Source organism: Neoarius graeffei, chromosome 5, assembly GCF_027579695.1.
Source record: "Neoarius graeffei isolate fNeoGra1 chromosome 5, fNeoGra1.pri, whole genome shotgun sequence".
Lineage (NCBI taxonomy): Eukaryota > Metazoa > Chordata > Actinopteri > Siluriformes > Ariidae > Neoarius > Neoarius graeffei.
In genome coordinates, this window is record NC_083573.1 from 74,302,123 (window position 1) to 74,315,456 (window position 13,334).

Genomic DNA, 13,334 nt, shown 5'->3' on the forward strand with positions numbered 1-13,334 from the left:
GAGCAAAATATTGTGACCCTCTAATGCTGACCTGAAGTTGGCGCCACTGGGGGTTGGCATTGGGTTTATGTCCCCACCAATGTTAATACCAAACCTACACCCTTGGCCTGATCCCTTCTTGGCGCCATCTTAAAACCACGACTCCTTTCAGTCCAACTCACGACAACCAATGGGCTCCAAGTTCGTGTAACATGACGCATATCAACAACAACCCAATGGTGTTGAATGAGTTAATCATCACATGTAAGATTTGCAGTTAATCAAATTAATTGAGTATTATTATTATTATTATTATTATTCATGAATTACTACAGTTCTGGAGTTTGGAGAGGTGATGGATCTCTTTTGGTGGAACACAACGGAGCAAAATATTGTGACCCTCTAATGCTGACCTGAAGTTGGCGCCACTGGGAGTTGGCATTGGGTTTATGTCCCCACCAATGTTAATACCAAACCTACGCCCTTGATCCCTTCTTGGCGCCATCTTAAAACCACGACGACCGATGGGCTCAGACTCCACATCCCACGGAAAGTCCTGCATTACTCAGTTGGGTCTTGAGCTCACTGGTTGGAGCATAAAATGGCACATTCTTTCATTCGGGAGGTGTGTTGGTCTAATTAGATCCGACTCAGTGCAGTCTACAGACCCCTGTGACCATAATGAGGAGAATTATACATACAACTCTGTCCTATCTGCATTACACGAAAACTAATGGGCGTCTATTTTTACACGTAAGCCTCCATTGTTCCAAAACTAATATATGCCTTTCTGAGAGCGCACAGCCAATCAGTGTGTAGCGTTGAAGCAGGATGTGACGTAGGCAGGCAGAGACGCCACCGTCGGTCGGTGCTCCTGAAAACGGAAAACCATCACGATGTCTCGTCTGTGACGTGCCGGCCATGCTTGTGTTTGTTCACGATAAAGAGGTCACTTGGTTAACTGCGCTTTTAAGGGTGAGTGTTGTTACTATTATTATTATTATTGTTATCTATGATGCACTGTTTGTAATGGAGGATGATGGCGCGCGCGTTCTGAACTCGCAGTTTAGCAGACTGCGCATTGAACAAAGTGCGGAAGGTTACAGCGGTGTGAGGCGGCCGCTGGCGCTGTTCCGCCGTGCGAATTAATTGAGACCAGGAAACAAAGCTGACAAAACTGTTCCGATACGCTTGCGGAAGCGGCTAAAGTCGCCATGTGTGTTCACATTGTGTTGTACACTTAAAAGTTACTCCGCTGCGTTCTTAAATCCTTTATAACTGCTTGCGATTTCCGTTTGTGATCCAGTACAGGGACTACTTTTTTCTCCGCCCCTTTTCAGTCTCTGTGCCGTTTCAGAATTTCCCGTGGATTTTAAATGGTGGCTGCGCAGAGAGCTGCACGAGCCTCTGTAGCTCATGAATGTCTTTGTTATTCAGTGCAGACTGCCAAGGTGTTCAAGAAAATAGTGAACTAAGTGTGCACATAGTCTGTGTTTTGCAGTTGTGAGTTAAACCCAGCTCACTGGAAGCCAGAAGTCTTACCTGTCAAAGTAGATTTGCATAAATGTTTCAGGTCTCCAGAGCTGAGTTTTTTTTTTTTTTTTTTTAATTCTAGTGAGATAATTAGGAACATGTTTTTAAGTGGCACAATGCACTAATAATTGTTGGTTTGGATATTCCCCGATAACATTTTTTAGGGCTGCTCGATTATGGAAAAAATAATAATCACGATTATTTCAGTCAATATTGAAATCACAATTATTCAAACGATTTTTTGAAACAATGCATTTATTCAGCATTTCTCTTTAAAACAAAAAAAAAACCCTCTTTGTTATTGATCATTTACGTTCACCTTTCTTTCAAACTGAAAATAAATATAGTCTAGAAAAACTTAAAGTGGCATTCCACCATTGGATGTGGTTTTTTTGGCGTAAAATACAATATATTTTATGACAACATGACTAGACAGAGAAATCTTTTAGCTTCAAAATGATATATCAAACATAATTTTTTGACAACGACAAGTATATTAATTAATTTTGCGACCAAAGTCACCTACCCTTTTAATTTCCGCGCGGTAGTGAAACGTGATGTCGCACAGATTATCAGCAATGGCGGATAGAACGCGATTGTCAGCTTCGGAAAAGAAGCGAAGGAAAATAGCAAGTGATGCCCAAAGGAGACGGTCGATGGTGAATATCAGCACAGCAATCGACAAGTGGAAATCGCGTTCTATCCACCATTACTGATAATCTGTGCCACGTCACACGTGACGTGGTACACAAGAAGGGGAACCTGCCGATGACATCACGTTTCACTACCGCGCGGAAATTAAAAGGGTAGGTGACTTTGGTCGCAAAATTAATATACTTGTCGTTGTCAAAAAATTATGTTTGATGTATCATTTTGAAGCTAAAAGATTTCTCTGTCTAGTCATGTTGTCATAAAATATATTGTATTTTATGCCAAAGAGTACATCCAATGGTGGAATGGCACTTTAAGTTTGTGATGTATAAAACAAAATAAAAATGTTCTTTTGACATAAGACAGAGAAAAACAAATGTACATTCTATCCAGTTGTCCACAATCTCTATATTTAAAAAAATAAATGTACTTATTAATATAAAGAATATCCAAAAATAAACTTTGGTACACTTTAGTGCAGACCTGGGCATTTTACGGCCCGCGGGCCGCATCCGGCCCTTTGGTTCATTCTGACCGGCCCGCGTAAGGTTAATTAGAAATTACAAAATAAACGTATTTTCTAATTTTACCTCATGCATGGACTGAATGTGCATTGCTTTTATTTTGAAGGTGTGTTCACCAAAAACGCAATGCTTCGATATGAAAATGACATGAAATCCCACGAAACCTAATCCCGCAATAACTACTTCCGTAATTTGTCCAGACCAACCACAAACTTGTACGTCATCCTTCAAACGGTCCAGCCAATCACATAGTGTGACGTCACCAGCAGGCGCCGGAGCCGATCTGTAGATCTGATACCTACACCGAATCGACTGATGATCATCTGTCAGCTGTGCTTCGCATCTCCACCTCAGACATTCAATCTGACTCTGATGCACTCGTTAAAAACCAACAGAGACTAGATTTCTCTCACTGAACAAATAAAAAACTGAAAAACACCAAATGAGGTGATTAGACTACAAATGTGGGCATCATTATTATAATATCTTGCTTGATATTTGGAGTAGAAAGACAATATTGTGATGTCTTTATTGTGTTTTGGGGTGAATGTGACTGAAAAAAAATGGTACAAACGTTCACATTTTGTTAACCATTGTTTTGGGAAATTTGATTGAATAAATGACATTGTTTGTAAGGCAACCTTGTTTTTTCCATACTCTTACCAGTCTTAGCAGCTTGTAAAAACAATGTTATTTATTGCTTTATATAAAGAAATACAATTAATATTATGCAGAATTTAGTTCAGCCTTTTGGTCCGGCCCTCCATAAAATTTTCTGTTTCTCATGTGGCCCCATGGAAAAAATAATTGCCCACTACAAAATTCCAAATCAAACATTTTTGTAAACAACACCCACTATTGCATGGGTGCAAAGCAACTGCCATCGGCTTTATCTTTTTTTTTGTTGTTTTTTATTGTTTCGTCGTGAATAACTTTATGGCTCAGTTTCAGGTGGTTGAAGAGGTTTGTAGTGTTGCCAAGAGGCGCAGATACTACCTTATTGCAAATCTTACACACAATGCGCTTCTGTTCCACGTCGGATTCTTCGAATCCAAAGTGATCCCATATTAGAGATGTTTTCCGTCCCTTTTTGTCGACCAACCGATTCTGCCCTCCTTCTGTCATCTTGCGAGCCTACCTTACGCCAAACAATTCACAATCTCTCCTCCTTTCAGCTGCGTGAGTGGAGAGCCATAGAGACACACACACTGCTTCCGCCACACGAGTGTTGTCGGCAAGTCTGCGCATGGGCCCGCGGGAAGGAAATGTATTGCGTGTGCGCGTCCCCGACAAATGGCAAAATAATCGTTTCAACTCGATTATATGAATTTTGAGATCGTTTGACACAAAAATCAAAATCGTGATCAAAATTTGATTAATTGCACAGCCCTAACATTTTTCATAATGCTGTACAGTACGTGTAGGGCGGCACGGTGGTGTAGTGGTTAGCGCTGTCGCCTCACAGCAAGAAGGTCCGGGTTCGAGCCCCGTGGCCGGCGAGGGCCTTTCTGTGCGGAGTTTGCATGTTCTACCCATGTCCGCGTGGGTTTCCTCCGGGTGCTCCGGTTTCCCCCACAGTCCAAAGACATGCAGGTTAGGTTAACTGGTGACTCTAAATTGACCGTAGGTGTGAGTGTGAATGGTTGTCTGTGTCTATGTGTCAGCCCTGTGATGACCTGGCGACTTGTCCAGGGTGAACCCCGCCTTTCACCCGTAGTCAGCTGGGATAGGCTCCAGCTTGCCTGCGACCCTGTAGAAGGATAAAGCGGCTAGAGATAATGAGATGAGATGAGTACGTGTCATAACCGATTGCAATCAATAATATTCATTACTGACCATTACTTTTATTCGTTGCAGTAAAATGGAGGAAGCAGATTTGTTCATGGAGTGTGAGGAGGAGGAGCTGGAGCCGTGGCAACAGATGAATCAGGATGAGTCGCGTGATTCACCTGACATTGCTGAAAGTAAGGCTTCTGTTTTCTTCTGCAGGGTTTTATGATTATTTATTCATTGTTGATTTGATTTTTAAATCACTTTTACTTCATTCTTTTGAAAGTCTTGTTTTTCTCGTACTCCATACAGAAAAGATCATGGACTCTAAAACATCTGAAAGTTTTTAATTGCGCGTGGATTTGCATTGAAGTGTTGTTTTGTTAACCTTTTTGTATGCCCTCAGGAGCTGTAACTCCATCAGTGTCCAAACCGCTTATGATTTCCAGTGTTGTACCAGCCAGCACTAATGTGAATACTGTCCCACTGCTCACGAAATCATGTAAGTCTCTCTTTTAGGCTCCTCTAGCCTGACTTACGATGTGACATAAGCTTGCAGTGTGCAAGATGGTTTCTAATTTTTTATTATTTTTTCCAGTGCCGACAGCTTTACCTCCAGGCATCTCTAAAAGTACACCAGGGCAGCAGTTGATCCTGACTCAAGGTGCAGGAGGATTGACACCTGTGGCTTTGTCCCAGGTGATTCTGCCTGGCAACTCCCATGGTGCTGGTGCTGGTGGCAGCCAACCCATCTACCTGACCACACAGGTGCAGACATGTGTATATACAGTAGAACTCACAATTAGGCACCCACTGATTTATCAGAAGAATATAGAAGCATTGACTTAAGTTAAATGGCCTGATAAACGTCTGATTTGTAATGTGGGATTTTTTTTTTTTTTTTTTTGTGGTTTGACAGAGTATCCCTGTGCAGAATATCCAGTCAGGCCAAAGCCCACTGAGCATTGTGTTAAACGTCCAGCAAGGCCAAACAGTCCGGCCCATTACTCTGGTCCAAGGTATGACAGTTCTGTAATAGTGCTTCTGTAACTATTTTTTTTACTCTCTACTGCTTTAGTGTGAACAGGGAACAATCTCATTATACTTGATTGAGTTTAATATTTTTTTAAACCATTGGTTGTGTTTATTATTATTATTATTATTATTATTATGAGTAGTATGTTGGGTTTGTTTTGTTTTTTAAATAATTTTTGGTTACTTTGTTCATTGTTGCAGCGCCTGGTACACCTGGAATTTTTAAGCCAGCAATGGGAGCAGCTCAGATAATTACCCCACAAGCTCAAATCAGGCCGACAGCTCCAGTAGTGAACCGGGTACAGGAACCAGGCTCCTTCGCTACCATGCAAATTCCTGCCACCCTCACCATCCGAAACACGACTCCGACCAGCCACCCCAGAGTAACATCTGTCCCAAGCACCCAGCATTCCACTCAACTAAAGCCACTACCCATTAACACAGAGACTAAAATTGGTGAGCAAACTTTAAGCTTGAGTACTTTTTAAGTATGGAATGTGCATGATCCTGGATTTTAGGTTATCAACGTTTGATAGTCAGTCGTGTTTTGAAGACACTAAGTATGTACATCTACACACACAGCTGTGCAATAAACCAAGGTTAGCTTTCGCTAAGATGCATCAATTTGAGAGAATGTAAATGGCTCATTCCATGTCGGTTAATCAAATTTAAAAAAAAAAAAAATCCCAACTGACCACCTCAGATTTGCCTAAAATATTCCAGGGGGAAGATAAAATTCCTAATAGGCAAAGTATAACATGTCAGGGTCTACTGTGATTTTTAGTGTTCTCCCAAAAAAAATTTTAAGGGACCGAGGTGGCAGTCTATCTTCTAGCATTGTGTATTGAGGGGCAGTTTTAATAATGCAATACGGAAAAAGCTACTCGAGCTAGACCCTTCACATTTGTTTTTAAGGTAAATATCTGGTACTGTGACTCGACTGTGACACTTTCAGGAGTGTAGCTTAGGCGACTCATTTTAGATTTTTCGAATCACGGATCCGCCGACGGCAGTTAAATACTACCGCTAGAAAAATAAAAATACGCACAGACTTTTTATTTTAACCGCCGAAACATACAAAAAGAAATGTAAAATTAAAAAAATAGTCACATATTTTTCTTGTAACAACACTGTATCCCTGGTACTAGGTCATATTTCTTTAAGTAAAAAGTATTAGAATCGCAAATACAAACGACAATGTGTGTTGTATATATCTACTTCAGCTGAGTCCAAAAACGAAACTATTTACGACATTGAGTATTCACTTGAATGTTTTTATTAGGGCCCGAGCCCTATGGGCGTTTCACGTAGGATAACCCGTTCAGAAGTTATACGTCAATCAATTTTCGATGCAAAATTTTACATGCTTAAAAATTCATAACACATCTTCTGATTGCTCAAAACTGCTCATTCTTCACACGCAAATCACTCATTGGGCTTCTGCCATGTTACCCAATTTCTGTGATATTTCGCCACTGGGGGCGCTATTTTTGGGCAAAAATTCCAATCTTTCCTCAAACTTGGTCAAACTTCACGGCCACCCTCTTCCTACCTCCCATGTCACGTATACCACGTTTTGGAAATTTTCGTCCATGGGGGGCGCTGTTTTTGGCCAACGCAATTGCTCCAAAACGGGTTTTTGGTAAATTACTCCATAATGCTTTTCCTTCACACCACTACCTTGTGATAGTACGTTGCTGTTGTAGACACTTGTTTTTCCAACTCATCATCGCTAATGTACAGCATAGCGCCACCTACTGACATGGGAAAAACCAAAAAATTTATTCTTCAAAAATCTATATCTCATCTTCTATTTACTCAATTGTCATCAAACTTCATACCCCAACTCTTCATAGCTCACCTGACATATACGCCAAATTTTGTGCACTTTCGCCACTGGGGGCGCTATTTTTGCGCAAGAAATCCAATCTTTCCTCAAATTTGGTCAACCTTCACGGCCACCCTCTTCCTACCTCCCATGTCATGTATACCACATTTTGGGAATTTTCGTCCATGGGGGGCGCTGTTTTTGGCCGACGCCATTGCTCCAAAACGGGTTTTTGGTAAATACTTCCATAATGCTTTTCCTTCACACCACTTCCTTGTGAAAGTACGTTGCTGTTGTAGACACTTATTTTTCCAACTCAAAATCGCTCATGTACAGCGTAGCGCCACCTACTGACATGGGAAAAACCAAAACATTTATTCTTCAAAAATCTATATCTCATCTTCTATTTACTCAATTGTCATCAAACTTCATACGCAAACTCTCCATAGCTCACCTGACATATACGCCAAATTTTGTGCACTTTCGCCCCTGGGGGTGCTGGTTATGGCAAAAATGATATTGCAGCTTCTGATTTGTCAAACTTGGCATGCAAACTCTTTACAAGACCCTTATTGGGGCGCTTGCCATGGTCGACTGCGCACGAAATTTGGCTCCTTTTTCTTAGACTGCCACCGCTACTGAGAACCAGAAGCCCAGATCCAGGCCGGCCTCAGGGCCTCTATAGCGCCCCCCGAGCACCGTTCAGTGCGAGACCCTATTGTTGCCATGTGTCCATTTCTGTGGTTTGTCGCCATTGTGGGAGTAATGTCTCTTGCCGAAGAAGCTGTGGAAGGTATTTCGCGGGGACGCATGCCCCCGCCCCCCTTGGCCGCTGGCGCGAGGGCCCGTCGAGGCCGCTTGCGGCTTTAATGGTATTTACGACCGCTTTACGACAGTGTCAAACTCGTGCTGACCATGGCTGACGTTGACAGCATGGATTCCAAGCTATCGCCTCAACTGTACGTAAGCATAAAGTGTGGTAAAGAAAAGTCTTTTCATTGTCTCACTAACCAAAACGTGGGCGATTTCATCTCTCAAGCGTTGAAAGTAAACAATAAAATGATCAAAACGATCTTTGGTTCTCAGAAAGAAGGTGGTGATGTAACGAGCGCAATGCCGAATATGCCTGCCATAACGTTAGTTCGCGATTTTGGCTGCAGGTGTCTGACTGTGGAATTAGAAGAGGATGGTGCTACAGAGAGTCCTATCGAATCAAGTAGCACGAACGTATCAGCCTTCAATGTGCATGCATATATATATATATATATAAATACACACACACATTAGGGTGCATCAGTTGCCCTCACTTTCATAAAATCTGATGCATTTTTGTTTGGGTGTTCCTTTTCACCAATAAAGACATCCTGTAAAATTTTTTGACCATATTCAAAAGTCTAATGGCGGCACCATGAGGTTCATTTTTTGCCCAAAAAACGCTTATTTTATATTTTTGCGTAAGGTTTGAATCACAATGTTGGACTCCATTTATTGATTTCTTGTGAGCCAGAGATCATGTTAAGAACCTTTGCAAGGGATTGAGAAGCATTAATGTGATTCATAATACATTTGTATTGTTTAAAAGTAGTTGAACAATGATTCAACGAACAGCTAAAACTCAAACTGTGCTTGATAATATATTTAGAATATGTACTAAAAATGTGTATCTAAGATATCTGGTATACTCTATAAGGTGCCATAATGTTTCATGAAAAGTGATTGAAATTTTGTCATAAAAGTCATAAAATAGCAGCTTTTTCCATAACTTTGAGCTCCTGGTGCCACCATTAAACTTTTGAATTTTGTCAAAATATTTCAGCCAGTGTGTTTTCTTACCAAAAGGAACATAAAAACAAAAATGCATCATGATCGGAGGAACTTTTCATTTTTAGGGGGCAACTGATGCACCCTTACATATATAGTGTGTGTATGTAAAGTGTGTCTCTTGAATTTAAATTATTTTATCATCTTAATCAGACATTGAAATTGTGCCATGCAAAAAAAAAAATTGGACGAGGACACTTTTTTTTTTTATTTTTATTTCGACCGACATAAAAAATATGTTGAAAAAAATCCGTGAACCTAAAGATAAAAAAATGGGTGGCCTTAGGTTTAATATATAATGCTAGGCACATGAATTTCATAGAAAAAGGCCCCCACCTCTGTACCCTAATTTGTTTATTTATTTATTTATTTATTTAAAGAAAATGGACGGGACACCCCCCCCCCCCCCCCCCCCCCCCACACACACACACACACACACACACACCATACACATGCCTCTGACCTGACCACTTCAGTTTTAGGTTTTTTTTTAGTGCTGTCAAGCGATTTAAAATATTTAATCGTGATTAATGTCGCGACTGTTATAGTTAACTCGCGATTAATCGCCATTTAATCGCACATTTTTGTCACATGAAAAACCATTGTAATTCTCTTATCAGCATAAAAAAGTGAATGGGCTTGCTTTGTACCAATGTGGGTTTTTTTTTTTTAATTGCAGAGCATAACACGTCTTGTCACAGCCACTGACATCCATAACTTCCATATTAGATGAGAAAACCAAGGGATGAAAAATAAAGTGGATATCACTGTGAAAATAAAAAAATGTTTTGTTTTTTACTCTTCATTAGTTTCTTTTGAAGAGAAGTATTTGCCATAAAAGAAGAAAAAAACAGATAAAAATAAAAACATTCATCATACGTTCAAAAACGTTCATCATAGTGTGGCACTGTATTATCTAATTCTCACTGCTTATAACTCTACACCTACCCGGTGGAGATGAGCTGGGAAACTGAAGACTGAAGGAACAGTAATGAAAAGTATTTTTCCAGTCTCACCTGTGAAAGGTAATCCCATGTGATCTCGTTTGGACGGTAAACCTGTTGGTACAGTTAAACGCAGCACATGAATGAGGCATCTTTATTCTCGGCTACTGTCTAGACGCTATACCAGAGACGGTTGAAGAATCTCCACTTTGCCACATCCAATATGGCGGCGAGGATGTTTATATGTCTATGCCTTTCTCCATCACTCACACGTACTCTTATTGAAGCAGCGCGCAACAAGCCTCAACAGGAACTGCGGGTGACTCGCAGGGCCAAATTAGAATTTGCGTTAACGGCACTATTTTTTTTTTTAATCGCGATAAATTGAGATTGCGTTATCGCGTTAACTTTGACAGCACTAGTTTGTTTGTTTGTTTTCTTTTAATTTGATTAATTGAAATGGAATGACCCAACCTGTAACCAACAATGGCAAAATGACTGTAAATACTCACAGTATTGAATCTGTATGAAATTTAATACTTGTTATATGCAGGCACATTGTGATGGCCGATATGTGAAATACTGGGTGTGGTGTTTTAAAAGATTCCTTTACCTCATGTCTTTGGCAGTGACTGTCAGTCAAAGAGGCAACGACTTGGATATGCAGAACCTGATGAACATCATGAACTCGGTCAGTATTCCTACTGGGAGTCAGCGTCAGACCATTGTTGTAATGAGGAATCAGAAGGCTAATGGCTCTGGCTCTGCTGCTGTCCAGAAACCTCTTCCTGTAGCTCAGAGCAACATTGTGCAAGGTATGCAGTGGATTACTTATGGATCTGTCATTTTATGTCTGCGCAACAGGACATGTCTGAGAAAACAAATGGTTTAAAATACTCAGTTACATTCATGGCATTTAGCGGACACTGTTATCCAGAGCGACATACAACATACCCGGAGCAGGTGAGGGTTAGGTGCTTTGCTCAAGGGCACTTCAGCCATTCCTGCTGGTCCAGGGAATCGACCTGGCAACCTCTTGGTCCCAAAGCTGCTTCTCTAACCATTAGGCCATGGCTTCCCCTTCTCAGTTGAATGTAGTTTTAGTTTTGGGTATTTGTTAATACGTCTGCAGCCACATCGACCTTCACGCATTTTGCAAAAGTGTTTCACATTTTAACATGCGAGTATGTTGATATGAATCATCATTCAAAAATATGCCATAAGTGCAATTTAGATATGCATCTGGAATGACCTGATAATGACAGTAACCCATAATTGTCATTGCTTGTTTACCACAATGCATTATGGGTGATACCCGGGGTCAGCTCTGTCATTTTTTTTTTTTTGCTTTTGTTAAAGGGGAACTGAAATCATTTTTAAACTTGCTTTATTTCTTAATTAACGTGTTATTCAATTACGTTTTCGGTTTTAGTAACCTTATATCGTGACTCGTATTGGCAACTAATTGCGATTAAATATTATACTTCTCGGCCTATTCGGTTTTTAGCCATGTTGAATTTAGTTCGTTTGGTCCACGGCAGGCGTCGCTTATCCACGTGATCTTCACAAGACTTGTGCAAGACTTCGAAACATGAAGTGTCAGCCAGGTGTCAGTGCTGCCATTTTGAAAACTTTTCCAAACGAAATATTGCACAAAAACAAGTTGAAATGACGATTACTGCCTACTTTTTTTTTTTCAAACTTTCCTGATTGTTATCAAAACAAACACAACTTCCGGCTTGATTACGTCAGCATTTGAAAGAAGGCATGCGCGTGTCTTTTGACAACATTGGCAGATGTCAGTCACTTTGATTTCCGCTGTACGTTTTACTTCCATCCTACGATGTCTCGCACAGGTCTCAACGAATCTCGTTTGCAGCCATTGCTTTGACATATGGACTGATATATTACAGAGCATATTTCAAACACTCATAACTTGCTATAGTAGTGACAAAATAGCGATCCAAAATACATATGTTGTTTACCAGCTGGGAGGTCCGTATGGTGAAATACCATGACCGAGGTCTTGAAAGTACTGAGCGAGGCCCTCTGGGCCGAGGTCATGGTATTTCACCATACGGACCGACCTTAAAGGAATACGCCACCCCCAAGTGAAATTGAGTCAGTCCCTGCAGTCCCTAGAGTTGGATGAGCGAGCCAAAGCGTTTTGTAGCCGACCCAGCCATTGTCCTGATCTGGAAACGTCCCGGTTAGCTTAGCTTAGCGTAGTCGCTGTAATCCGGCATGTCCAGATAGCATTGTCGTTGCAAAAGTGAATCAAATAACTCAAGATTTTTTATAATTATTTCTCATGACCTGTACATTCACATCGAGTACACATATCAGTGCAAATTAACACGAAGGGATTTACTAGACCAATTTATATCTGGAACTATTTTCGGCCACAGCACAGGCAAAGCACCGCTGCAGGCGCAAAGACACCACGCAGCACCACAACTTCCATCAATACACCAGTGTTACCAGGGAAACCAGGGTTTTCAGGTGCTGCGTGGTGTCTTTGCGCCTGCAGCGGTGCTTTGCCTGTGCTGTGGCCGAAAATAGTTCCAGATATAAATTGGTCTAGTAAATCCCTTCGTGTTAATTTGCATTGATGTGTACTCGATGTGAATGTACAGGTCATGAGAAATAATTATAGAAAATCTTGAGTTATTTGATTCACTTTTGCAACGACAATGCTATCTGGACATGCCGGATTACAGCGACTACGCTAAGCTAAGCTAACCGGGACATTTCCAGATCAGGACAATGGCTGGGTCGGCTACAAAACGCTTTGGCTCGCTCATCCAACTCTAGGGACTGCAGGGACTGACTCAATTTCACTTGGGGGTGGCGTATTCCTTTAAGCTAGTAAATATATATTTATTTTTTTTCTTTACCAAATTCTAACCGAAGACGAGAGCGCCCGAAAGGGAAAACCAAACCGAGGTAAGCCGCGCCACCATTTTGAATCTTCATTCACTGCTGTAATGCAAATTGCTTCCTCCTCGGTATACAAGTGCACTTCCATGGCAGGAAAAAAAACTACATTTTGCCGCCTGTCTAGTCCCCTATTTATACAAAATTGAGTCATTCAGGATTCAGCCATGTTTTTGCTCGGCGTTAGCAAGTTACAGGTTTTTAGCTTTCCCCCTCAATGTTTTCTTTTGTTTTGTCTTCCTCAAGGTAGTAAAACTCGCTTTCGCTGTGAACACTGTCGTTATCACTATCCATGCTGTAAAATTAATGCTA

General features: G+C 40.9%; 1 protein-coding gene across 2 annotated transcripts in view; it reads left to right on the plus strand.

Annotated features, from left to right (window-relative positions):
* Positions 1-806: 806 nt before the first annotated feature.
* pogzb (pogo transposable element derived with ZNF domain b) overlaps positions 807-13,334 on the plus strand; it is a 40,281-nt gene continuing 27,753 nt past the window's right edge. For both annotated transcript variants that reach the window (XM_060922367.1, XM_060922368.1), the window contains exons 1-7: positions 807-954; positions 4,545-4,651; positions 4,864-4,959; positions 5,056-5,225; positions 5,377-5,476; positions 5,694-5,948; positions 10,715-10,900. In XM_060922367.1, coding sequence (XP_060778350.1) covers positions 4,549-4,651; positions 4,864-4,959; positions 5,056-5,225; positions 5,377-5,476; positions 5,694-5,948; positions 10,715-10,900 — 910 coding nt within the window. In that variant the 5' untranslated portion in view covers positions 807-954; positions 4,545-4,548. The remainder of the gene's footprint in view (positions 955-4,544; positions 4,652-4,863; positions 4,960-5,055; positions 5,226-5,376; positions 5,477-5,693; positions 5,949-10,714; positions 10,901-13,334) is intronic.